Source organism: Microcebus murinus, chromosome 4 (assembly GCF_040939455.1).
Source record: "Microcebus murinus isolate Inina chromosome 4, M.murinus_Inina_mat1.0, whole genome shotgun sequence".
Taxonomy (NCBI): Eukaryota; Metazoa; Chordata; class Mammalia; order Primates; family Cheirogaleidae; genus Microcebus; species Microcebus murinus.
This window is the reverse complement of record NC_134107.1, coordinates 76,021,799-76,049,003: the sequence shown is the minus strand read 5'-3', so window position 1 is coordinate 76,049,003 and position 27,205 is coordinate 76,021,799. Positions and strand designations below refer to the sequence as shown.

Below are 27,205 nucleotides of genomic sequence, written 5' to 3'. Positions count from 1 at the left end.
TCTGTAATCAAAAGTCTGATTCCATTCTTGATGACAGGTTTTAAGCCTTACCCCAACCCTTTCTCCTTCTGTCCCGTATTTTGGCAAGCTAAGACAGCCTGGTTGCTGCCGCCTTTCACATCATGGGAAATTCAAACTGCATGAAGGAATCCTCACCCTGGCCCTTCCCCCCAACCACCATAAAGACTGCAAACCAATCTCCTTTCCTTGTTCTCTTAAGCCATTTTTGGACCTTAGAGGCTGCCCTGCTTTCCTCAGAAAGCTGCATGATGTGAGTAACAAATCCTTTCATACCCTCTTGGAGTGTAACTTCATTAGTCATGACATCTAAATCAAATTTGGTGTGGAGAGTGTATCATGTCTCAGTGTGGAATGGCCACAACAGAACAGTATCCTTCCTTACAGTTCATCCTCACTTTCTCTTTATCACACTTAATACCACCAGACATTATGTCTTTATTTATAGTCTTTCCCTACTAGATAGATCCCCAGTATCTAGTGAAATGCCTGGCACCATCATCCAAGTGCCTACTCTGGCCAGGGACTGTGAAAGGCACTAGTGCTACAGTGCCGATCACAGCCTTTGCCCTCACCCTCATGGAGTTTACATCCCAGAGGACAGGACAGGTATTTAATACATTATTTGTTAAATGAAAGAATATTATTTTTGTCTGGAGTTAAGATATTAAAAAGAAACAATATCATATCATGAACATTTTTATTATTTTTTGCTTCAAAATAGTGCTTATTCAAAAATATTTAGGAATTTATGCTCATAAGACATAGCTAACATCCAAAATAAACCATCAAAAATATTGTACCAAAGAGCTCCTGCATCTTGTACATTAGCAAGGTTGCCATTAGTAAGACTAGAGAGTTGATTTCTGGTTAATGATTATAGAGGAACATTGAGGAAAATTTCAGCCATTACAATCAGTAAGAGTGTAATTTTATATTTCACAGAGGACAGTGGTCATTTTTAGCAGTATGTTCACTTCAATGTTGTATTTTGATGCTGTTTCTTTTCCCTTTTCTTCTTGCAAATAACCAGCAAGGTACAAACTGCTTCTAATTGGCAATCCAAACAAGGGGAGGAATCATGGCTAACACCACGAATTGCTAATGTCTGTGAAAGGCAAACTGCAAACTTCTGAATCTGTTTTAACTTCCCCAAAAGGGTGAAAGGCTCCCCCTTGCCACTTTGTTCTATAAAAATAGTATACTCTGATTTCTAGAATGGTTATTTAAAATCCAATACAAGGATTCAACAACTATCAACATTTTTTTCTTTCTTTTTTAAGAGATGGAATCTCTGTTGTCCAGGCTGGAGCTCACTGAACATTTCTAAACACTTGATTTTTCTAATACTCAGAAATATCTACTTATAAGTTGTGAGACTAATTTGAAAAATTTAATAATGTCATACAAATGTAAGTTATTATTACTACATAGTAGGAATAATTACATGATTCCTGATCATGTTTACATTTAAAGATATAAACATAAGATTGATCTTGCTCCTACTACAAAAAACAATGAAGTTGGTTCAATAAATGTAGGAAAAATTAAAGAACATCTTAATTAGGTATCTTTGTTCCCAATAATCTCTTTCAGACAGATCTATGAAATAACAAAGAATGTTAATATATTCCCTTCATTTTGAAAGCCAATAAAAAGTGGAGTTTAAGTAGTAAGATAATTTCTGTTAGATTTTATAAGTGAGTTAATATAGTCAATTAGTGAGTTAATCAATTAACCTTACTTCTTTTTCTAAATGAGTATCAGATGATTTAATCTCGTCCAATTGTATGGGTCTCTTTTGGTTGATCAATACGATAAAGAAACTCTGCAGGTAAGAAGTATCCAAGATATTCCACTATATCTGGGGTAGTATCATAATGGTAGTGTCCACCTTCTCCATGATGACTAAAAAAATGCGTGTGCTCCAGTCTCAAATCATAACCCTAGGACAACAAACAATTTGTTAGTACTCAAATATTTATTTTTTTTACTCAAATTGTAGCACTCTGTATATACTTTTCTGTATAGAGCTTTTTTTAAAAAAAAATAAAGACAGCATCTTGCTCTGTTGCAAAGGCTGTAGTGCAGTGGTATGATCATACCTCACTATAACCTTGAATTCCTGGCCTCAACTAATCCTACTGCAGCTAGGACTACAGGCACATACCACGAGGTCCCGCTAATTTTTAAATATTTTTTGTAGAGGGGTGGGAGGGTCACCTTATGTTGCCCAGGCTGGTTTTGAACTCCTGGCCTCAAGTGATCTTCCTGCCTTAGCCTTCCAAAGTGCTGGGATTATAAACATGAGCCACAGCACCTGGTCAGAGCTTTTTTTTTCCTTCTACTTAAGATGATATTTGGAGATTTTGTATATCGGATCATAAAAGAGCTTCCTCCTTCTTTTACACCTAACATGGTGTTTTCTATTATATGTACATAACTCTTCCTAACTGACATTTACATTATTTCCAATTCTTTTGCTCTACTATAACAACACTGTCATGAATAACTTTTTAACTAATCATTTTACATAATTACGTCTATATTTAAGGATAAAATCCTAGACATATAATCACTGGATCAAAATAAGATACCATTAGTATTTTAGTAGATATTTTCTTTGAATTGGTCTATATTATAATATTTTTTCTAGTGTATAATATTTGAATATAATGAACACCAAATAAGATAATAGAGGACCTGAATTTTATTTAACAGTTGTGATTCTGTGATTTTTTTTTTTCTTTGAGACTGGGGTCTTGCTATGTTGCTTGCCCAGGTTGGTCTTAAACTCCTGGGCTCAAGTGATCCTTCTGCCTCAGCCTCTCAAATAGCTAGGACTGCAAGGGTGTCAATATAAAATCTGCTCTGCCTAACTCATAGGGTGGTGAGTCACCTGCTGCTCCCTTACCTTTCAAAATAATTCTAGAGATGATCCTAGTTCTTAAATAACTATTAAATATAACACAAAAGTACCTAATTCTAAAATAATATTCTAAATATCAAGCATTATCATTGTAATATAGTACAATATAAAAGACACACAGACTTACTGGGTCTTTGGAGACAAAAACTGGTAGACAAACCAAAGGAGCCTTCATCTCATAAAAATGTAACCATTTATTCACGTCTTCATCTGAGTTCAAGGGGCAGGAAGAAAATTCTGCAGGCTACAATAGGAGATTGTTTTTAAAAAATTGTTAAACAGGTAAACATACTGAATATTATTGAGAAATAAAATTTTTAAAAATATATAATTTCTTTAAGTTAAACATTTTAAACTTTCTTATACATTCTATTGACTATTTTTGGACCTTGAATAGCCAAAACAATTTTCATTCATTCATCTATCAAAAATTATAAAGTCCTGAATGCTCTGGGTCTAGCTTAATATAGTATTCCATCCTTAATGTCTTATAAACATATATTTAGCCTATAAGATTATAATCTTTGTAATGAATTTTTCTTTCCTCAAAAGCACAACCATCTTAATAGCAAATTCTATATGTATTGAGTTTGGGATTTTGGCAATGAAAATAGTAAGCAGTTTTTAAGGCTTACTTTGAATTTATCTTGATCTTAAAAACAAATACATTGAAAAAAAAGTTCTAATATAGTAACATGAAAAAAGAACTCTAGCTAGACATTATATCACAATATGACTTACAGTATGGTTTGTCATTTAAATTTTAAAGTAAGATAATCATAATGAAAGGATTTGTTATGGTATCCTTAAAGGTAGAATTCCCAACATATATTTACAAATCCTAGGATCTTCAGCACATGCACACACACACAGGCTCTTACCATAATGTGAGACTTCACTTTTCCTTTCTGAACTATGAAAGTACCTCCCATCCCTACAGGCTTATCTCCATAATGTTTTTCCAGAGTCTGTCTCATAGAAGTCACAAAGTTAAGTGGTCCAGTTCTTCTTTTGGCTTTCACCTCAATGACCTACAGAGGATATAAATATGTATACCATTGGCTAAGCTGCATATTTTTATATAAATACCAAAGTGAAACATTATATAATTTAATGCCATCAAGTAAATATTCTCTTCTTTGCTTAGAGCTCTCAGATCTGAGTTGAGGGGTCTCAATCTTGTCTCGATCAATTACACAAACACACACATCAGTTATATATAATTTACCCTAACAGTGTCATTCATGCTTTCTTGCACTGAGAGAGTCATAAATTAGTCCTACACTGAACTTTGGAGACTTTCTTAACATATGTGTTAAGGTGGTAAAAGGTTGAGAATTCCCTGGCTTAACGGGATTAACCTCCTATAAATGGGGGTTAGAGGGAAAGGATTACATTTTCTCATTTCCCTTAAATTCTAGACTGTTATCTCTATTAGGTATTTTGACTTCTTGATCTCATATCTCAAAGTAGCTGATAAAATTGGAGAGTCCTCACAAATGCTAACATTGAAATTATATTTTTGCATACTAACAGGAAGTAAATATGAAGTGAAACATTAATTTTTTTCTTCCTTCTTGCTATACTTTTTTTTTTGGAGACAGAGTCTGACCTTGTTGCCCCGGTTAGAGTGCAGTGGTGTCATCATAGCTCACTGCAACCTCAACTCCTGAGCTCAAGAGATGCTCCTGCTCTCTGGAGTAGCTGTGATTACAGGCATGTACCACCACACCTAGTTAATTTTTCTATTTGTTGTAGAGATGGGGTCTTATTCTTGCTCAGGCTGGTCTCAAATTCCTGGCCTCAAGCAATCCTCCTGCTTAAGCCTCCTAGAGTGCTAGGATTACAAGTGTGAACCATTGCACCTGGTCTTGCTGTACGTTTTTTGCTACACGTTTTTGCTACCACTATTTCTATCTAGGACAACGTGTAATCAGTCAGAAATAAACAATTTACTTATTTATTACCTATAAGTAAACCATTATTTATTTTAGCTGCATGGTTCATATAAGTCTGTGGGCCCCAACCCCCAGAACATGGACCAGCGCCGGTACTGTTAGGAACTGGGCTGCACAGCAGCAGGTGAGTGGTGGGTGAGTTAGTAAAGCTTCATCTGTATATACAGCTGCTCCCCATCACTTGCATCACTACATAAGCTCTGTCTCCTGTCAGATCAGCAGCGACATTAGAGTCTCATAGGAGCATGAACCCTACTGTAAACCGCGCATGCGAGGGATCTAGGTTTTGTGCTCCTTTTGAGATTCTAATGCCTAATGATCTGAGGTGGAGCTGAGGCAGTGATGCTAGCGCTGGGGAGTGGCTGCAAATACACATTATCATTAGCAGAGAAGTTTGACTGCAGAATAAATGTAATGTGCTTGAATCATACTAAAACCATTCCCCTAACGCCTGTCCACAGAAAATTTGTCTTCCACGAAACCAGTCCCTGATGCCAAAAAGGTTGGGGACTGCTGATATAAGTGACTAATTCATTCCCCAAATTAATATTGTTACGTTTTAGTTACTCAGAAAAAGGTATTTCTTACTAATTCTTTAACCTCAGTTTTAAAGACGACTTTTGCTCTGCCTGTAGTACTCTCTGAATTTTTCATAATTGGCTTTTTCTTTTTTTAGAGACAATGTCTTGCTCTGTTGCCCAGGCTGGAGGGCAGTGGCATGATCATAGCTCAGTGGAGTTTGGAACTCCTGAGATTGAATGATCCTCCCACCTTGGCCTCCTGAGTAGCTGGGACTACAGGTGTATGCCACTATGCCTTCATTTCATTTTATTTTATTTTACAGGTGGTGTCTCACTATGTTGCCTAGGCTGGTCTTGAACTCCTGCCTGGAGTGATCCTTCCACTTCAGCCTCCCAAACCATTGGGATTACAGGAATAGACCATTGTGCCAGGCCATAATTGAGTTATTTAAAGAACTTTCACTTAGGTAGGTCTGAAGGAAGATTATATTTGGGGACCAAAAAAAGTTCAAAGTTTTAGCTATCTGAGAACATTGAGAGAATATTGTATTTTTATGAACAAAATCACCTTGCCAGGTTGGCCCTCACTGGCAAAAAGATTAGCCAGTAATGCACACCCAAAATCATGGTGTTTCTCACTGTATTTCTGTAGTAGGCACCCTCCATCTGCAGGATTAACACGGGCAAAGTAACTTCCATTCACAGGAGGTTTGTGTTCACTTTCTGTTTGAATAACTGGCATAAACTGAAAAGAAAGCAAGGTAATTAGTCAATCTTAGTATCTCTACACCAAGAGAATATCTTGAATAATGTTACAAAATACTTCATCACTTTAAGACGTTTTCAAGTCCTAATATGAACACATAAAATATGTAATATTAATTTATATGCAAAAACTTGGAAAAACATTTTATAAATTGTTTACAGTATTTCTTACAGTGTATTTATAACATTGTAACATTTGCTTTACGTTACCTAATTTTAAATTTTAAACATTTTTTCTGTCTTGAACACTAGGCAAATTATATTAATGTTTCTGCAAAGAACTTTCCTTTTAATGTTCCTAGGAAAGACCTATCTGCAAAAAACTTGTGTAACTACTGACTAATGGTCACATCTGAAGAGACTGCAAGAGAATGGGCAGACTGAAGAGGTCATTCATTCTTATTCATGAGATATGAAGAAACACTGATATTTTATGTAGTAATAGTATGTATTAATAGTATATATACTAACAGCTATTAACTTTTATAAATAACCATCACACTACTGTGATAGCTTCCTAGAGTTTGATCTGGTAGAGGGTAGATCATTAAATATTCCATTCATCTTCTGATCTAAAGCTGCGTTCATACCAAAAGCAAACATACATAGAGAAGCTAGGAAGCCTATGATATATTAAGAATAAAAGTCTTTTATAATTCCATGCCTTTAGCACAATACCTAGGACCTTGGATTTATCTCAGTCTGAACCTATATCCTGAGAAAATCTGATACTAGACGTCAGTGCTCCATTAAAGTTGGACCACTTAGAGCATATGCTATAAACCAAATCTGTATCAAACAGGATCTAATCTGTAGAGTGATATGATATCAACCACTTACAATTCACTCAGAAAGTAGGTTTTTTGGCAGTAAAAGGAAAAAGACAAATGTCAAATTCATAAAATAAAATAATTATACTGTATGTGCTTTTGGGGGAGGGTAGAAAAGAAAAATATATATGCTGACCTCAGCATTGAACCCAAGAGTCTGAAATGGACCTGCTCCTGCTCCAAGAATAAAAGCTCCAGGCAGCTTGATTTCTTTTGCAATTTTATTCAGATCATAAACCTGTAGACGAAAAAATATTTAAATTATAATTTATACAAACTCCCTGGTTTACTTATTATTAATAATACTGAGTCTATTAGCACTTTCTTGCTACATTAATCAATGGGTCTTCTAATAATAAACAGAGGGATCAACTCAACTTCTATAATCTTCATGTAAATATGAAGAATAAAAGCACACTTACTTTTTTTTGGTTTACAAGAGGCAATAAGTAAGGCACACCTCCTACTTCTGCAATTCTAGTTTTCCCACAGATGCCTAAAAAAACACAAACCATCTTAAAAATAGGCAAACATCTAATTCAAGTATAAAATGCTAGAAGACACTAATTCAATTTGAGTTAAATTATTAATTTCTCTATTCTCATAAAGAGTTTAACCAATAGCAGGGTTGGAAGACATAAGTAGCTAATACCCCTATCTTAACTACCTGTGTTTCTAGTATCTATAACCAAGCATGACTTGATATAGTTGGAGGCATAAAGGCAATATGAAGCTGATGATAGGGCAAGGCCAGAATTACAGCCAAAGTTTGCATTGGATGAGGTTTCTAGAATTAGTCTACAATGCCTTATTCCTTAAAAAATCTGTTCTGATGTGGCTTTTTTTTTTGGCTAAAATTGTTTGTTTATATATTTATGTATTTATTTATTTTTTTGAGACAGAGTCTCACTTTGTTGCCCAGGCTAGAGTGAGTGCCGTGGCATCAGCCTAGCTCACAGACACCTCAATCTCCTGGGCTCAAGCGATTTTACTGCCTCAGCCTCCTGAGTAGCTGGGACTACAGGCATGTGCCACCATGCCTGGCTAATTTTTTCTATATTCATTTTTAGTTGGTCAATTAATTTCTGTCTATTTTTAGTAGAGATGGGGGTCTGGCTCTTGCTCAGGCTGGTTTTGAACTCCTGACCTCCAGCGATCCACCCACCTCGGCCTCCCAGAGTGCTAGGATTATAGGTGTGAGTCACCACGCCCAGCCTTATTTTTTAATTTAAAATATTTTGCTCTGGTAGAATATAAATTCTTAGATCCATACTGGGAAATCCTCTCGTTAAAGTTGTTCATTATCAAGGTTGTTTATAAAAATGAGAAGTAATTAAAGATAACTAGATACTCATAGCTTTCTATTTATATATGTGTGTGTATATGTGTGTGTGTGTGTGTGTATATATATATATATTAAACAGGATCTTGTTCTGTCAGCTCAGCTAGCGTACAGTAGCACCACCATAGCTCACTGTAACCTCAAACTCCTGGGCTTAAGCTATGTACCTACTTTAGCCTCCCAAATAGCTGGGACTAGAGGTGCACACCACCACACCCAGGTAATTTTTCTATTTTTTGTAGAGATGGGGTCTCTTGCTCAGGCTGATCTTGAACTTCTGACCTGAAGCATCCCTCCTGCCTTGGCCTCCTAAAGTGCTAGGGTTTATAGGTATGAGCCACTGTACCTGGCCTCTACTTACATTTTTAATTAACATTAAGACATAATTTGGGAAAAGGCACTTTATCTTTTGTTTGAGAAAAAGTAGTCTTGTCAGTTTCATGCTAACATATTGTTATACATAATAGATATGATTGCTCTATTTTTCAGCTATGCAGAAGGTAGATGTACAAAATTCTAATAACTTCCATTAGTAATTGGGGATTTTGCAAATATTTTCCATGGAATCAGAAGAAATAACTCATGGATAAGACTTTCTCATAAGTGATAGTGACACTGAAGTTTAGAGAAAGTATTAGGGGACTCTTTTAGTAGTCCAGGGAAAAGATAAGTAATGGTGACTATAGAGATGGAGAAGAGGAAATTTAACAAAGAAAGGAGAATAGGCAGCTATGATGAAGTAATGAGTTAAATTTTAGACACGTTGACCTCAAGTTGTCCTTAGCATATATATTAGTATATATAGGTGGAGATGTCCTATAGGCAGCTGGAAATACTGATCTTTAGCTAAGAAAAAGAGAGCTTGGTGAGATGTACAGATTTCAAAGTTGTTATATACAGGTAGTAATTAGCATCACAGGAATAGATAGAAAAACCCAGAGAGACTATACAAAATAAGAAGAGGCACAGGAAAGAATTCTGGAACATGTTAATAATTATGAGCCTGCCAGAAAAAGAAAGGAACCAGGAAGAAAGAGGTAGGAAAGGCACCAAGGAAGAAGAGGTGAACCATGGAGAGAGACAAAACCAAGGGGAGAATGTCAGGCAGCAATGGCCAAATAGTATGAAATATGTAGAGAGATGAAATAATATTAGTAAACATACTAAGGTCATAGGTGACCTTAGCAAGACTAGTTCATGTACAAAGTACCTATGTTTATGAAAAATCATACATATAAATATACATATGCATCTGGCTTTTAGTATTGCAATTTAAAGACTCACAAGTTATTGACCAGCAAACTCTTTTTCTTCTATGTTTTCTGACTTCCATTTACTTTTAATTAGTTAAATAGCAGGGAGAATAAGCATGGCTATTAAAAAAGCAATGGCTCACGCTTGTAATCCCAGCATTTTGGAAGGCCCAAGTGGGAAGATGACTTGAGGCCAGGAGTTTGAGACCACGCAAATTTGTTAAAGGTTGTAAGTATTTAATAGATGATTCAAATACAAGGATTTTAAGATTCCTTCTTGTCTCGAATAAATAAATAAAAACATAAAAGTTACAGTACGTTTGGCCGGGCGCGGTGGCTCACCCCTGTAATCCTAGCTCTCTGGGAGGCCGAGGTGGGCGGATTGCTCGAGGTCGGGAGTTCGAAACCAGCCTGAGCAAGAGCGAGACCCCGTCTCTACTATAAATAGAAAGAAACTAATTGGCCAACTAATATATATAGAAAAAATTAGCCGTGGCTCATGCCTGTAGTCCCAGCTACTTGGGAGGCTGAGACAGAAGGATCGCTTGAGCCCAGGAGTTTGAGGTTGCTGTGAGCTAGGCTGACGCCACGGCACTCACTCTAGCCTAGGCAACAAAGTGAGACTCTGTCTCAAAAAAAAAAAAAAAAAAAAAAAAAGTTACAGTAAGTTTAAGGACTTTAAAAACAAAACTAATGTGATATCAAAGATTCTAGCCTATTGTTTATTTTTTGTTTTGAGACAGCGGTCGCCCTCTGTTGTGTGGGCTAGAGTGCCATGGTATCATCATAGCTCATCGCAACCTCCAATGCCTGAGCTTGAGTGAACCTCCTGCCTCAGCTTCCCAAGTAGCTGAGACTATAGGCATGTGCATTCACCCAGCTAATTTAAAAATTTTTTTGCAGAGATGGGGTCTCTATGTTACCCAGACTGCTCTCAAACCCCTGGCCTCAAACAATCATTCTGTTTCAGCCTCACAAAATGTTAGGATTACAAGTGTGAGCGGCTGGGCCAGACTGATTCTAGCCTATCGAATGTGTAATATATATAACCTGTGAAGGTTACAGAAGTACATAAAAACACATTCTTTTTCCAAAGGGTATAAAATGAAATTGACCAATATCAGAAAACAGTACAGAAATTAAGCACAATTTAGTCTAAAAATTGTGACAGTATCTTTTATTTGTAGGTAATTTACGAGGATCCTTAAAAATAATTCTGGTTTGAGAAAAAGATTACAACTGAAAAACAAAAGATAATTGCAAAAACTGCTTACCTTTTACAGGAAAGTTAAATGGTTCCTTAGTCAAGTCAGGGCAATCAACTACAGAAACCTGGACATCAGCAAAGTTATCTTTTAGTCCTTTCTGCATAACTAATAAAGACAAGGAAAAAGGTTATGTAACATGAGGTAAAAATTTGGCTACCACACATCAAATCTTCCCTCAACTTTTCTGTGTGTCATACCTCCAACCTAAACTTGTGTCATAAAAAAAGGTGGGAGGGCAATGGTCTAAGGAATATATTTAGCTATTAGACATAATAAGATTTAATGTAGACTAAGACATATATCTCATCTACAGTGATGACTAAACACTGAAGTTAAACAGACCACTCAGGTGAGGACCACCTTCCTTTTGGGGAGCAAATTCCAAAAACATACTGAAATGTAAACATTTAAACTGTTAAAAAGTAAGCAATCACATGCAACAACTTGAATGAAGATAATAGAGAAACTGTTGAGGAAAAGAAGCCAGAAACAAAAGAATATACATTATGTTATATGACTTCATTTTATGTATTGGAAAAACAGGCAACTGATCTAAAGTGACAGAAGTCAGAACAGTGGTTACCTTGGGGTAGAGACTTTGACTGGGAAAGTGCATAAAGTAACTTTCTGGAATATGTTTTATATTTTGATCTGAAGGGTAGTTACCTGGGTGTAACCATATGCTAACATTTATCAAACTGTACATTTAAGATTAGTGTACTTTACTGTAGATATGTTATACCTCAATAAAAATGTAAAAAAGCATAGGTGTCTCAGTTATAAATCAGACAAGATCTGATTTGCATTCAGGGTGCCATACACAAAAAAAGTTATAAATCTAAGAGTGATGTACTTTTTTTTTTTTTTTTGAGACAGAGTCTCACTTTGTTGCCCAGGCTAGAGTGAGTGCCGTGGCGTCAGCCTAGCTCACAGCAACCTCAAACTCCTGGGCTCAAGCGATCCTTCTGCCTCAGCCTCCCGAGTAGCTGGGACTACAGGCATGCACCACCACGCCCGGCTAATTTTTTTGTATATATATTAGTTGGCCAATTAATTTGTTTCTATTTATAGTAGAGACGGGGTCTCGCTCTTGCTCAGGTTGGTTTCGAACTCCTGAACTCAAAGGATCCGCCCGCCTCGGCCTCCCAGAGAGCTAGGATTACAGGCGTGAGCCACCGCGCCCGGCCAGAGTGATGTACTTTTAAGCATCAAAAGTTCTTACAGAATTTCTGATAGTAGTGCCAGCCGTTAGTTCATCTTTTAGAATCGGATTAAGAACATCAAGTCATCCTAAATCTAGCCATATTGATATTCCATACCAGATATATTGTCTATAAGAACAAACACCAAAGTGACTAGAAAATCCATCTGCTTAGACTAATGACTGCAAACTTATGGATATACAGATTAAGATTTAGCGTGTGGAAATATAGTAAAAGCTATTTTTTAACCAATTACAAAGGGACTAAGTTCTTGCTATAAGCTTTTCTGTAAAAGTAGAAAATAAATTTTAAGCCAGAAAACTTATATTACATTTCTGTTTTGTATTGAATATATCCTGTACATATAAAAGACAAACAGAAACACACAGTGAAAATAGTTTCTAGAAAGGCACTCAAAATATTCTTAGCTGTCCTATCAGATCAGGGAAGACAGAAAGATTGATAGAAAAGAAATACAGGTCAAAGAATACCAGCAATACATACTGTTTACTAGCCACCATTCAATTAGGATAAAAACAAGAAGGTTATAAGGGGAAAGCCACAACAAAACAAAAAATGAGCACATTTCTGGACTTTACTCTTATCAGCACAGATGTACTATTAAGATGACACACTCTGAAAAATAAAGGAAGGTTTTATAGTTACCACCAGAATAGAACTGAAAGGCTGTCACATAAAGGTCAGTATTCTGACAGTTTTGGATTAGTACTATTGCTGGCATCATTTTTTATTTTTTCATTACTTTTTTAGAGATAGGATCTCACTCTGTTGCCCAGGCTGGAGTGTAGTGGCACAATTATAGCTCACTATAGCCTCAATCTCTTGGGCTCAAGCAATCCTCCCTCCTCAGCCTCCTGAGTAACAGGGACGACAGGTAAGTGGCACCATGCCCAGCTAATTTTTAAAAATTTTTTTGTAGAGACAGGATCTCACTATGTTGTCCAGGATGCTCTCAAACTCCTGGCCTCAAGCAAATTCTCCTGTCTAGGCCTTCCAAAGTGCTAGGATTACAGGCATGAGCTACTATGCCCAGCCTCCTGGCTTCATTTCATGTCCCTATTTTTGTTTTCCTTTTTAAAAATCTATCTTCCCTCCTTTTAATTTCTCTTGTGAAGCTGCCTTAAATTCTTGTTTGAACAGGTAAAATACAAAAAATATGCAAGGAGAAATCTAGGCAAGTTCACTGACTATTATAGAGAGAGAGGGGAAAAAAGTGGTATATTGGGAATATGACTAATACATAGCAGATTATATATTTTTTTTTTTTTTTTTTTGAGACAGAGTCTCACTTTGTTGCCCAGGCTAGAGTGAGTGCCGTGGCGTCAGCCTGGCTCACAGCAACCTCAATCTCCGGGCTCAGCGATCCTACTGCCTCAGCCTCCCGAGTAGCTGGGACTACAGGCATGCGCCACCATGCCCGGCTAATTTTTTGTATATATATTTTTAGTTGGTCAATTAATTTATTTCTATTTTTGGTAGAGACGGGGTCTCGCTCAGGCTGGTTTCGAACTCCTGACCTTGAGCAATCCGCCCGCCTCGGCCTCCCAAAGTGCTAGGATTACAGGCGTGAGCCACCGCGCCCGGCCTTTAGCAGATTATATTTTTAAAGACTATTGTAACTGATAAAAAGTTAAAGCAAAATTGTGCAACTCTTTGGGCATCACACATACTTAAATATCAGATTACTATAGTAGTCATTTTCATCCTATAAAATTAGTATCATCAAGGGTCTACAAATGGCGAGTTTAGTTTTTTTGGAGGGACACAATTTTAGAATTTCTCAAAAATAGTACAGAACAGATACTGAAATGGAAAATGAATTTTGTATCAAAAGTATTATTTTTATAAGATATATTAAGAGGTAAGTGGTAAGACATAGATATGTCTTAGAATCTTTAAAAAATTTTTTTTCTTAGAATAATTTTTAAAAATCCAAAGTTAATATTGTTTTTACCTCCAGCAAGCTCCGCTAGACTTGGCACATGAAAAGAAAACTCAGCAATAGCCATTTTCTTTCTTCTTTAGGAGTTTGTACAGATAAGCTATTCTTGGTTAATTATTCACAAACTTTCACAGTGTACCGGAGCATGAACAGCTGCTGCTCTGGAAGTGAACATTAAGACTTCAGTCATAGAAGAAGGCAAAAGGGCATTTAGATTTTTTTTTTCCCCTTTGATATGAAGTCTCTCAATTGTGCCCATGCTGATCTCAAACTTCTGAGCTCAGGGGATCCTCCCACCTCAGCCTCCCCAGTGGCTGACTTTACATGCACATACAATTCATTTTCTTTAGTCATATATCTGGATTCAACATGGAATTTGAATAAGGTATAAGGAATATAGGTCTTAAAGCAGAAGGTACTTAAGGTTTATGAATAAGTGTTTAAATCATTGTAGATAACAGTATGCATAGGATTCTCAAATATTTCTATAATAAATAATTTGTGTTTTCTACTCTGTATTTGACATTTAGCCTAAAAATTAAACAAGTTTCCTAGACTATCACTTTTATGACAGAAAATATAAATTACTAATAGCAATGGAAACTTCTATGGAATGATTAGCTTTTGGAATTCAAACTTTTCTTTTTTCTCCTTGTCTTTTTTTTGTTTCTTTTTCCTTTTCAAACTATTTTCATTTAAAAATAAACATACTTTCTTGGTAAACAGCTTTAATGTTCCATTATTCTGATAATCTAACCAATTATAATTTGATATTTAAAAAATACATGCTAAATATACTTTATAATAAGTAGATATACATACACAGAGTTTAGTATCTTACCTCAAGTGTTCAGTTGATGAACAACTGCACAAGCAGAGGGAGGTAAAATGAAGGCAGAGTAAAAAGTAATGTGAGGTGGGCGGGGAATCCCACTCCAGGCCAATCACAAGGAATACAGACAAAACTCCTAAGGGCGTTTCAAAGTGCATTGTTGAAGTTCTCATTAAAATTATTAATTGGGCCAGGGCGGTGGCTCACGCTTGTAATCCTAGCACTCTGGGAGGCCAAGGCCAGCGGATCACTCGAGGTCAAGAAGTCAGGCGGATCACTCCAGGTCAAGAGTTGGAAACCAGCCCGAGCAAGAGTGAGACCCTAGAAAGGAATTAATTGGCCAACTAAAAATATATAGGAAAAATTAGCCCTGCATGGCAGAAATATCACTTGAGCCCAGGAGTTTGAGGTTGCTGTGAGCGAGGCTGACACCACAGCACTCTAGCCCGGGTGACAGAGTGAGACTCTGTCTCAAAAAAAAAAAATTGTTAATTGAACATCTCATTAATCTGAATAGTCTCTGGATTTAACATGTTTATTTAGCGCTTAAAACGTGCTCTATCTCAACATCATTTGAAATAATCTCCCCCATTTTTTTTTAAATTTTCCAAAGAAACACAGGTTTCTAAGAAACTGGGTTTCTAGTTTTGATAATTTCCAACAACATATCCTCTACAAATATGCTATTGCATACATTTACTTTAGTGCTTTATCAAATACCAGCTTTTATTATTCTTTATTTAATATACATAATCTGATCTCCCAAATAAAATATAAATAACTGTTGATAGTGGGGTCAATATCCTATATAATCATACTTCAATTATTATTATTTTTTTTTTTTTGTGGAGACAGAGTCTCATTCTGTTGCTTGGGCTAGAGTGCCATGGCGTCAGCCTAACTCACAGCAACCTCCAACTCCTGGGCTCAAGTGATCCTCCTGCCTCAGCCTCCCAAGTAGCTGGGAGAACAGGCAAGCACCACCAGGCCCAGCTAATTTTTTCTATTTTTAGTAGAGACTGGGTATTGCTCTTGCTCAGGCTCTTGAACTCCTGACCTAAAGCAATCCTCCCATCTAGGCCTCCCAGAGTGCTAGGATTACAGGTGTAAGCAACTACACCCAGCCCAATTACCTTAAATATAGTTTTGAGTTGAATAATCAGTAATTGTTCAGGAATGAGACATTTTAACTTTTTCTTTTGAAATAATTTTGGATTGACAGATATTGCACACAAATAATTCCTGTTTACTCTTCACCTAGATTTCCCAAATGTTAACATTTTATCACATTCTTTATCAGGAGCCAGCAGGTACTAACTTATTTACGAACATTCAAAATCTGCACAATGAATAGTGCATTCATTTATAATGAGGATTAAAAAAGCACTTTAGATATTTTTGGTTGTAGTAGGAATAAGGACTCAAGTTACAATTCAGATATCATAATTGTATACCCTTTACTATCCCTAAAAGAAGGTAACTTTTTGTTTTATGTCCCCACCAAAATAGAAACAAGTCCAACACTAAGAGGCTGCAGCTTGAATAACTGGTTTAAAAATGTCAACTTCAGGCAGGCCAACAGCATAGCAGGCAGTGTGGCAGTATGTGTATGTACTGCTTATGGGTGTATTGGAGGTGTGGAGACTTTGGAGTTAAAAGTGATAGAAAAGAGTTAGAAATGTTCTCATGTAAACTCTGAAAAAATGAAAATGAGGTTAACTATAAATTCAAACTAGACAGCTTTACTGGTTTATTATATGATAAAAGAGGCCTGAAAGCAGGAAAAAAAAAAAATCAAACGAGTTTATCCCTTTTTTTTTTTTTTTTGAGACAGAGTCTGGCTTTCTTGCCTAGGCTAGAGTGAGTGCCGTGGCGTCAGCCTAGCTCACAGCAACCTCAAACTCCTGGGCTCGAGTGATCCTTCTGCCTCAGCCTCCCGGGTAGCTGGGACTACAAGCATGCGCCACCATGCCCGGCTAATTTTTTTTATATATATATCAGTTGGCCAATTAATTTCTTTCTATTTATAGTAGAGACGGGGTCTCACTCTTGCTCAGGCTGGTTTCGAACTCCTGACGTTGAGCAATCCGCCCGCCTCGGCCTCCCAAGAGCTAGGATTACAGGCGTGAGCCACAGCGCCCGGCCTTATCCCTTTTTTTTTTTTTTTGAGACAGAGTCTCGCTTTGTTGCCCAGGCTAGAGTGAGTGCCATGGCATCAGCCTAGCTCATAGCAACCTCAAACTCCTGGGCTCAAGCAATCCTCCTGCCTCAGCCTCCCGAGTAGCTGGGACTACAGGCATGCGCCACCATGCCCGGCTAACTTTTTCTATATATATATTAGTTGGCCAATTAATTTCTTTATATTTATAGTAGAGACGGCGTCTTGCTCTTGCTCAGGTTGGTTTCGAACTCCTGGAGTTCATCCCTTTTTAAAATTACTTTCGGGAGGCCGAGCGCGGTGGCTCACGCCTATAATCCTAGCACTCTGGGAGGCCGAGGCGGGAGGATTGCTCTAGGTCAGGAGTTCCAAACCAGCCTGAGCAAGAGCGAGACCCCGTCTCTACTGTAAATAGAAATTAATTGGCCAACTAAAAATATATAGAAAAAATTAGCCGGGCATGGTGGCGCATGCCTGTAGTCCCAGCTACTCGGGAGGCTGAGGCAGGAGGATCGCTTGAGCCCAGGAGTTGGAGGTTGCTGTGAGCTAGGCTGACGCCATAGCACTCTGGCTCAACAACAACAACAAAAAATTACTTTGGGTAAAAACCCAATCAAAACTAAACTAGTTTACATAGTTCTATCTTAACTCAGTAACCAGTTAGGCAACTAATGGGAGGGGGGTGGGGGAACTCTGGAAGGAAAAAACCTCCAGCTGGTTTCTCTTGAGATCAGTTTACCGACTCCTCCTAAGAGGCAGACCCTAGGCTAGCCTTAGAGTGAAAAGCTGAGCCACCAAAACAAGACCAAAGGTGAGGAGGACAACCGGTTGTGCCCAGTAATAACGCTGGCCTCCAGTACAAAGGTCAGGCATTGGAGTCATGGTCGAAGTATGAGCATTCCCCAATATTTTAACACAAAAAGAGATTTCTGAAGGCAAAAGTAAACAAGAGTATGAAAAAACACCCCCAACACACACACCCCACCCCGACCAGGCACTAGAAAGCCAGACGACAGACAGCTCAGCAAATGCGAGACCACCGGAAACAAATCGGGCTGACAGGCTGTTTCCTTGCAGTTCACACCCATTCCGCCCGCTTGACCTCAAAGTTTCCTTTTGCTGTTTGCAGAAATGTTTTCGGATGCTCCACTCACCTACAGGGTCCCGGAATCCTACACCTGAAACCCGACCTCTACCTCAGTCAGCTCCTCCCCTTTTAGGCGAGCGCGCAGAGGTCCCGCCCACCTTGACCACGCCCCCCGCGCGGTGATTAAAATGGCTCCTCCCCCTCCGGCGCGACCTGTTTCCTCCCACCTCTTTCATGTCTTCCGGGGAGCTAACTTGTAACGCGAGATTTCAGCCCTACTATTAGCTGGGTCGCGAGATTGGCCCATCCTTTTCTTCCGCGCGGCTGGAGAAGGTAGGTGGCTGTTGGCGCGTTGAGGGTCTGAGGTCGGGCGGCTAGTGGGTGCTCACCACCAGGGACTCATGCCCCAAGGCAGTTTGGGGTCCTGGGCCGAGGCCTGTGCTGCGGGCAGGAAGTGCGCAGCTGAGGCCCGGGCTAAGGCGGCGCTTGGTGCAAACCGTCTGCCGTTCCGGGTAGGTAGCGGAGAGAACATGGCGGCCTGAGCCTGGCGTGCGGGGGAGAGGTTGCCGGTCTAGGTTTCCCCCGCGTTGCTCCGAGCATCGGGCGTCGGATCTCGGTCCGTGACGGGGCCGTGCTCGCGGCTGTGGGCTCCTCTGGGCCTCGTGGTAGATCTGAGGCCCTTATCGACGTGATTGTAATGTGGGCGTGGTTCATTGTGCCTGAGATGTAGTTGTTAAAATGTGTTGTAGACAAGTTAAATGTTTCGGATTCAGTCTTCGTAAGTGAGGTAACCACTGTTGGCTCCTTTCTCCTTGCGTGAGGTTGGTTGCTTCTCCGAGAGGCTTGCCCAAGGTCACACACATGGTGTACTTGTTAGCTCCCCGGTAAAGTGCCTCTGTCTGGCCACGTGGCCTCTAGAAATCGCGGATTCTCAGAATAGGAAGCGACAGGTAAGGAGGAATGCTTTCCAAACTGGTTCCGAAAGGCGATTTTTCAGCTAGCTTTATTTTGGTAATCCACTTTTTCAAAAAAAAAAAAAAAAAAAACGTAACCACGGTCTGCCATTAATGCCATTGGACCATGTTGTTCAATTTCATTTTTAAGCAGTTGATATTTACTTAGTTCTTAGGTTTTTTTCATTTAAGAAAACACAAAACATCCCAGGAAATTAAAGTATGAAATGTCTGATTTTCTTAAGTACTAAGTTTGACGTTGATATCTCTGACATTTCACTTTGACACTTGTTGTTTTATTTTTATTGTGAAGGTACATCCTCAGTCTTTCAAAGGCACGTTTTGGCTTGTGATTATCTTTCACAAAATTTTTTAGAGCAATTTTTGTGAAACCATGGATAAGTCAAAAATTCGTGTTATTTTTGAATATGAGTTCCGTTGTGGAACCAGTGCAGCGCAGACAGTTCGAAATATCAATGAAGTGTGTGGGAACGATGTGGCTAATGAACGCACAGTGTGTCTATGGTTTGAGAAGTTCCGTTCTGGCGATTTTAATCTTGAAAATGAGCCACATGGGCGACCTGAAACCAAGGTGGATAATGATGAACTGAAAACTCTAGTGGAAGAGAATCCATCTCAACCTACATGTGATTTAGCAGCAAAGTTCGATGTTACTATTCCAACAATATTGGACCATTTGAAACAAATTGACAAGATAAATAAGTTGGGTAGATGGGTTCCACGTGAATTAAACGAGCATCAGAAAAGAAATCGTCTGGAAGCTTGCCTTTCTTTGCTGTCACGTCATAAAGACAAACCATTTCTACACCGTATTATTACGTGTGATGAAAAATGGATTCTTTTTGACAATCGCAAGCGTTCAGCACAATGCTTAGGTAAAGATGGAGTACCAAAACACAGTCCAAAACTGAATATTCATCAAAAAAAGCTAATGGTGTCTGTCTGGTGGTCCAGCGCTGGTATTATCCAGTACAGCTTCATGAAACCTGGTCAGTCAGTTACAGCAGATGTCTATTGCAACCAGCTGGATGAAACGATGAGGATGCTTGCTATTAAGCAGCCAACATTGGTTGATAGAGACAGGCCAGTCCTCTTGCAAGACAGCTCTCGACCGCATGTCACACAAAGAATGCTTCTCAAGCTACAACAGCTGGACTTAGAAACTCTCTGTCATCCACTTTATTCTCCAGACCTTGCACCAACTAACTACCACTTCTTCCAGGCTTTGGACCACTTCTTACAAGGAAAAATACTCAATTGTCAACAAGCTGTGGAAAATGCCTTTTGCGATTTCATTGCCACTTGCTCTCCAGGTTTCTTTGAAGCTGGCATAAAAAAGCTACCTTTAAGATGGCAAAACTGTGTTGATAATTTAGGCGCATACTTTGATTAATTGTATTGCTGCTTGTTTGAGATACAATAAGCTACGCTTTTGATTTAAAATTGGACATACAGTATGGGTCCACTGGGTATTTCACAAATTTGAGATTTTAGTGATCTCATTGTCTTCTATATTTGAAATATTTTGCTAGTTTGTCTTAGGATTTGTCATGACTCGTGTCATTCACAAGTATGGCTAAAGAAAAAAATCCAAAAAGAAAAGACCAAAGGATATGCAATAGTGAGATAAGTAGTTACCTTCGATTTTTGTTTTTATTTACTTAATTGCTGTATACTCTTTCATGGAGATGAAGACAAAGTCACTGTAGTTTGTTTTAGCCTTTAATTGAAACGGTTTGAGAATTCAGAACTCTGAATTTGTGCTTTTAATGGCAAAGATGTGACAAGACAGTTTAGTTAGATGAATGCAGGAATAAATGGGAAGAAGGTGGTAACTCCTGAGCCTGAGTTTTTAAATTGTGTGCTAAATGGAGATGCTTTTGCTGGTATACAAAGGGCACACTTTGCCTTGTAGTTTTCTATGCGTAAGTTTTTCTTAGAAGTTCCATTTGATTTTGGGAAATGGCTTTTTGGCCATTGTACACTAATGTTGTATTGATAATTGTACATTAGTATGTGGCTAATGATAAAACCATTTTTTACCTGTACTCAAAAGATTGCTTTTGTTGGAAATGAGAGTGCTATTCTGGAATCTTGTTGCATTGAATAGTTTTAGAGTGTAAAAACTGAAAGGTTAAACTGAATGCAGTTTATAGTGTTTTGGGTTTTTTTCTTTCTTAAATTGATCTTAAAAGGACTGTTCCAAGAAAAGCTTAAAAACCTGGTAAATGATTTTGCCTAAATCCACATTACTAATGGTGGCATAGTCTATGTCGAACTTTGTAGTAAATAATAGCTGTGTGTCAGCGTTTATTTGTTTAGGGAGGCTATCACATTTACCAAATTTCATAATTTCAGAAAAGTGATTAAAGCAAAGAGAAGTGATGGATAAGTCAGGAATGGATTCTCTTGACTACATGCCATTGGACTCAGCTGCTGAAATTGAAAATCAAAGGTAAGTGGATTTTACTGCAGAACTGAATAGATACTTACTGTATTTGGATTTATAGGAAGGCATAAATTACATCTAATGGGTGACAGTAAAGATAATTTAAGGACAGATTACACTAATCTTCTAGGTTTATCTAATTACAGATTGAAATAGCAGTATTGTTGCAAATACTTTTAATTCAGAATCTGAATATATTATAGTGGAGCACATTCTTAGCTTAGGGAAATGGTATATTATCTGGGTCGATTTGGTATTTTGTCTTCCTGACTAAATTGTCCTATTTATGTCTAGAAGGCTGTGTTTGTTTTATGTAGTGAGAATTTTTAAATAAAAAATAAAAACAGCTTTTGAGATTATATTTTATCTTGGAAAATAAAGTTTCATTTTTTAATCAGTGCTGTGAGATTAGGGGCCATTTTAGATTGGGTGCTCAGTTCTCAAAGACTGGCTGCTGAGCCCATCTTTTTTTTTTTTGAAAACAGTTTTTAATTATTTTGGGTATGTTTTCCTACATTAGTCCTGGAAGAAATGTACACTTGGGATTGGTTATTACTAGTAATAAGTTCAGTAAGACAAAAAGATAAAATTAATTTTTCCTGTTTTTCTAGTGATAACTCTTCTGGTAGCAGCTTATTTAAAACACAGTGTGTTCATCACTCACCTAGACGGAGTCAAAGAAACCCCATTAGAAAATCTCTCCATTTGCCTGAAAGTGTTCAAGCAAGAGATTCATCAAGTGATTCAAGTATAGAACCAGTGACTTTAAAAGCTATTTTTGATAGATTCAAGAATAGGAAACGTAAATGCAAAAAGAGAAAATACAAACCAACAGGAAGACAAAGGGGAAGACCCAAAGGAAGTAAAAACAGTAGATGTTCACAAATAAGTAAGAAACTGTTGGAAGACAAAGGACCTGGGTTCCCATTTTTGGAATCAGAGACTGACAGAAAACCATTACCTTGGAGAAAAATTTTAAATTTTGAGGTGAGTCAGTACATTGTATTTATGGATACTCATAGCTAAAATGTTTTAAATGATTTTTAGCCACTTTGGTCAACTTGATCTAGTTCTTCCCAATTTGTGATTAAAAAAGAAGGATATGCTTGGAACACATAGTCTGCAATTTTGCTAATATTCTCCTTTACTGACTTCTACCTAAAGGCTCCCCTATCCTTCAGGTCAAATTTCACTTAAGTTTCTGGGTGAAATCTTCATTGGTGAATCTCTTCAGTGAATATAACTTTGCTGAATATAATGAGTAGTGCTCCAAGGCTGTTATTTTTTTTTTTTTTTTTTTTGAGACAGAGTCTCGCTTTGTTGCCCAGGCTAGAGTGAGTGCCGTGGCGTCAGCCTAGCTCACAGCAACCTCAAACTCCTGGGCTCAAGTAATCCTTCTGCCTCAGCCTCCCGGGTAGCTGGGACTACAGGCATGCGCCACCATGCCCGGCTAATTTTTTATATATATATCAGTTGGCCAATTAATTTCTTTCTATTTTATAGTAGAGACGGGGTCTCGCTCTTGCTCAGGCTGGTTTCGAACCCCTGACCTTGAGCAATCCGCCCGCCTCGGCCTCCCAAGAGCTAGGATTACAGGCGTGAGCCACAGCGCCCGGCCCAAGGCTGTTATTAATCACTTCATCCTATCTCTGCTCTTTAAACATAACTCTGAAGCTCACACGACTATCAGTTTTTTGCATTAATGTAAGTTAAACCCACACCTTTCATGTTCAGTAGATGTTTTCTTAAAGCCTAGCTCTTTCTGATGGTATTACCTGATAAATACCCAAATACTTAGCAGTAAGCTCTTAAAATATTTGAGAGTTCAATCTTGAATGTGAATGTATGTTTAATTTTTCATCCCTTGCCAGAGCCTATAGTTTGAGAGGATTAATACTTATTAACCTCTTAAGTTTAAGTGATTATAATAAACATTAGAAATTTTGTTATCTTTACATCTAAAATGCCTTTCATAATTCCAAAACATGACAAGATTTGTGCTTTTTATCATCCTTGTTAAGTTTGATAACTGCTATGTGAATTTTTTTCTACAATCAGGAATAGTCCATAAATACAGATAGCTAATTCATTCTTTTTTTTTTTTTTTTGAAACAGAGTCTCACCTTGTTGCCCAGGCTAGAGTGAGTGCTGTGGCATCAGCCTAGCTCACAGCAACCTCACTCCTGGGCTCAAGCAATCCATCCTCCTGCCTCAGCCTCCCGAGGAGCTGGGACTACAGGCACGCACCACCATGCCTGGCTAATTTTTACTATATATATTTTAGTTGGCCAATTAATTTCTTTTTTTTTTTTATTTAATAAAGATCTGAAGTCTGATTTTTCTTTCTATTTATAGTAGAGATGGGGTCTCGCTCTTGCTCAGGCTGGTTTCGAACTCCTGACCTTGAGCAATCCTCCCGCCTCAGCCTCCGAGAGAGATAGGATTACAGGGGTGAGCCACCGCGCCTGGCCTAATTCATTCTTTTTAGCAGGGGGCTTATTGCCATGTTTGAACATAGGCATCTGCTGAGTCATGAAAAAAATCTTAATCTTGCAAGGCCATGACATATTTTATGGTGTTTTTAATATATAGCAAGCTGTTGCAAGAGGATTTTTTAACTACATTGAAAAACTAAAGTATGAGCACCACCTTAAAGAATCATTGAAACAAATGGATGTTGGCGAAGAATTAGAAAAAGAAGATTTTGATAGTCGTAGATACAAATATTTGGATGATGATGGATCCATTTCTCCTATTGAAGAGTCGGTGTAAGTTGAATCAAATGAAGTTACTTTGGTCATAGATTTTAACTAAATTTTAATGTCACTTATTCCATATTTTGTCATTTATGTAATACGTTTGTCAACACAGAAAAGGACAGTTAATATTATTATAGTTGGCTGAGCTTAACAAACAAGACATCCAGGATACTGTATTTTGTGTTTGCCTTGACTAGTCTTGGTGATTCAGCCGTATGTTGCAGCAAAGTATATAAATAATTAGGTCATAGGTTTTGTTAATCTAAGTGACATATTTTAATGTTACAGAGCAGAGGAGCAGGATGCAACACATACTGAACAGGATGAATGTGATATCAAATTAGGAGTAAGTGACTTATTTTTTTCCTATTTTATTGTGGGAAGACAGTACAGAAAGAATTGTATTCTATAGTTTTTGTCTTATGCTCCATTTAATTTTTGTAGAGTTCAATAATTTAATAAAAGAAATGCAAGAATAAAAATATTAAGATTTTGGATACTTGGTAATGAGAACATGGGCTTTTCAATACTACTTTATAAATAACATTTTAATATGTGATATTGCTAATTAGGACAGCAAATGAGAAAATACACAGATGTTAATTTGGATTTTTAACATTTAAATGTAGTCTCTGGGTTATTTGAGTATACCTAGCACTTAGCTAAGTGTAATTACTAAGCCACTTGAGTTGTTGCTTAATAGTGATTTTTTTTTTTTTTTGGTAGGCGGATAGTTGTTTCATAATAAGTTCTGATTTCCCAAGAAAGATTAGTATACAAGAGAATAGTACTAAAGAATCTGCTGTGTCTAAAAAGAGAGCTACAAAGGCCAAAAAACAAACAAGAGGACACCACGGAGACAGGAACATGAATATCAAAGAAGGTAAATAATATAAAGAAAATGTGGATATATACACTGGCCTGGTGGTGAAGAAGTTCTTTAACCAAGAACATTCTAAGGAACAAAAAATACCAGTGAAGAAGTTGTGAAAGAAACTCGTAAAGAATGAGAATTATTAGGAAAAAAGTATAAACACCAGGAAATTACACAGAAAAGGCTGAGAAATTACCACTTTCTGAATAATAAACAAGATCCTGATGTTTTTGACAATGCTTGTTTTCTGAGGAAGAGCTTACATACAGGTGTCATTTGAGAGATAAAATTACAACCAACTATCTTTTTTAGGGTATCTGAAACTATATCCAACTTATTCAGCCACATGTGACCTGTCAGATGTTCAGTATTTATAACAACTTTATTTTCACTTTCCCAAATACCTAGAATACTTTCAACTACCATTTTATTTATTTTGATCACCACTGTAGACTACACATATATACTGCATTTTATGACTGCACTTGTGTTTGATTTTGTCTAACTTGTGGACAAGGACTTACAGACAGGTGCAAAAAATAAATCCTCTTTTGCAACCCAGAACTCATTGTTCAGTATGAGTTTTGATACATATAAGAAGGAATATTATGAAACACTTTAAAGTGATAGGGGGTTGGCTGGACACGGCAGTTCATGCCTGTAATCCCAGCACTCTTGAGAGGCCTAGGTGGGAGAATCACTTGAGGCCAGGAGCTGGAGACCAATCTGGGCAACATAGCTATACACTCTGTCTCCACAGAAAATAAAAAAATTAGTGAGGTGTGCTTTCTCCTAGCTACTCAGTAGGCTGAGGCAGAATTGCTTTGATTAAGCCCAGGAATTCAAGGTTACAGTGAGGTATGATTGAGCCACTGTACTCCAGCCTGGGTGACAGAGCAAGACCTTGTCTTTAAAAAAAAAAAAAAAAAAAAAAGCTTAGGACATAAGAAATATTGGCTGTGTTAATTTAGTATTCTAATTCCTGTTGACGGAAGATGGCTTTTGTTTTTTTAAGGCCTTTATCTTGAGAACATGATGTCTGGAGTTGAAGGTATGTCTTAAAGTGAGTTTTAGAATCACATTTGTTTATGTGTGTTAGGTAGTAAATTGTCAGATTTATTTAAACCTCTTACAGGTTACATTTTATTAAGAGACATTTGTCGCTCCTTTAAATTCCAATTATGCGCCAGGCACGAGGATCGCTTGAGACCAGGAATTGGAGACCAGCCTGGGAAACATAGCGAGACTGTTTCTACAAAAAATAAAATTTCAATTATGACATTTATGTCTGAAAAGCTATCTTAGGTTCATATATTCTATACTGCTATGGTGGCACCTTCAGTTTCCTTTCAAGCATGAGAAGGTCCCAAATTTACAAATTAGTCTGTAATCAGACCCTTGGATTTCCCATTTGAGGCATACAACATGTTGAATTGATGCATAATATAAAATGAGGCAGATTTAGATTAATGCAAGATTTAGTAGCATAATGAAATGACTACAAAAGTCGTAACATTTTATAAATTTGAATGACACATTTGCTTTATTCTTTATAATGCTTGTCATATAATTTACAACCAGATTGTTCTCCTGTTTTATACTTGATGTCAAATAACCAAGGAGATAATACTTTTATGTAGTTTAATTCTGAGGAAAGAATTCAGTTAACATTTGCTGAAATCTGTCAATAGGGAAAAAAAATCCTATATTGCAGTATTAAGTTCATATGAATCAAAGTATATTTATACTTTTTTTTTCCCCTTTGGTTCATCTACTTGATAGTACTTTCCATACATTTTTTTTGGAAGGTGAAAAAAGGGCTCCATACTTTTATTAGTCTACTCTGGCTTCTAAGCACCTTGGTGAAAAAAATCCTTACCATGCGATTATGAAATGAGTGATTAAAGTGGTAGGAAAACCACATGTACTCACCCACAAATTGGTATTAATGGATCATCGCTTAAGTGGACATATATAACATTTATCGGGTGTTGGAGGGGGGGCATTGGGCAGTATACATAAC

At 37.5% G+C, this 27,205-nt stretch overlaps 3 protein-coding genes and 1 non-coding gene across 17 annotated transcripts in view; 2 read left to right on the top strand and 2 right to left on the bottom strand.

The window, feature by feature from the left end:
* The window catches only part of TAF1D (TATA-box binding protein associated factor, RNA polymerase I subunit D), a 38,536-nt gene that overhangs the window by 7,626 nt on the left and 3,705 nt on the right, over positions 1-27,205 (top strand). For 2 of the 6 annotated variants that reach the window (XM_020286653.2, XM_076002440.1), the window contains exons 1-7: positions 18,372-18,459; positions 19,393-21,555; positions 22,161-22,536; positions 24,142-24,317; positions 24,597-24,654; positions 25,035-25,191; positions 26,198-26,233. In XM_020286653.2, the coding sequence (XP_020142242.2) occupies positions 21,485-21,555; positions 22,161-22,536; positions 24,142-24,317; positions 24,597-24,654; positions 25,035-25,191; positions 26,198-26,233 (874 nt within the window). In that variant the 5' untranslated portion in view covers positions 18,372-18,459; positions 19,393-21,484. Of the gene's footprint in view, positions 1-18,349; positions 18,460-19,392; positions 21,556-22,160; positions 22,537-24,141; positions 24,318-24,596; positions 24,655-25,034; positions 25,192-26,197; positions 26,234-27,205 lie in introns of those variants that run through there. The other 4 variants (XM_012739658.3, XM_076002441.1, XM_020286656.2 and 1 more) reach the window with 4 other exon arrangements.
* Positions 702-18,443, bottom strand: BKGD (beta-keto-L-gulonate decarboxylase). 4 transcript variants are annotated; one of them, XM_012739650.3, is made up of 9 exons: positions 18,194-18,281; positions 14,062-14,210; positions 10,891-10,989; positions 7,444-7,517; positions 7,158-7,259; positions 5,995-6,171; positions 3,829-3,978; positions 3,075-3,191; positions 702-1,964 (listed from the first exon to the last, which is right to left on the bottom strand). In XM_012739650.3, the coding sequence occupies exons 2-9, from the start codon at positions 14,114-14,116 to the stop codon at positions 1,791-1,793; spliced, it is 948 nt and encodes a 315-aa protein (XP_012595104.1). In that variant the 5' UTR covers positions 14,117-14,210; positions 18,194-18,281; the 3' UTR covers positions 702-1,790. The 4 variants fall into 4 exon arrangements, with proteins under 4 accessions (XP_012595104.1, XP_012595105.1, XP_075858557.1 ...); XM_012739651.3 differs by lacking the exon at positions 18,194-18,281 and adding an exon at positions 14,891-14,990; XM_076002442.1 differs by lacking the exons at positions 14,062-14,210; positions 18,194-18,281 and adding an exon at positions 18,354-18,443.
* The window catches only part of CEP295 (centrosomal protein 295), a 58,618-nt gene continuing 56,598 nt past the window's right edge, over positions 25,186-27,205 (bottom strand). For all 6 annotated transcript variants that reach the window (XM_076002431.1, XM_076002432.1, XM_076002436.1 and 3 more), the window contains one exon: positions 25,186-26,434. In XM_076002431.1, the coding sequence (XP_075858546.1) occupies positions 26,351-26,434 (84 nt within the window). In that variant the 3' untranslated portion in view covers positions 25,186-26,350. The remainder of the gene's footprint in view (positions 26,435-27,205) is intronic.
* LOC142870839 (small nucleolar RNA SNORA40) lies at positions 25,663-25,790 on the top strand. The gene has a single exon (XR_012919166.1). It is a non-coding gene; the product is annotated as a small nucleolar RNA SNORA40 (small nucleolar RNA).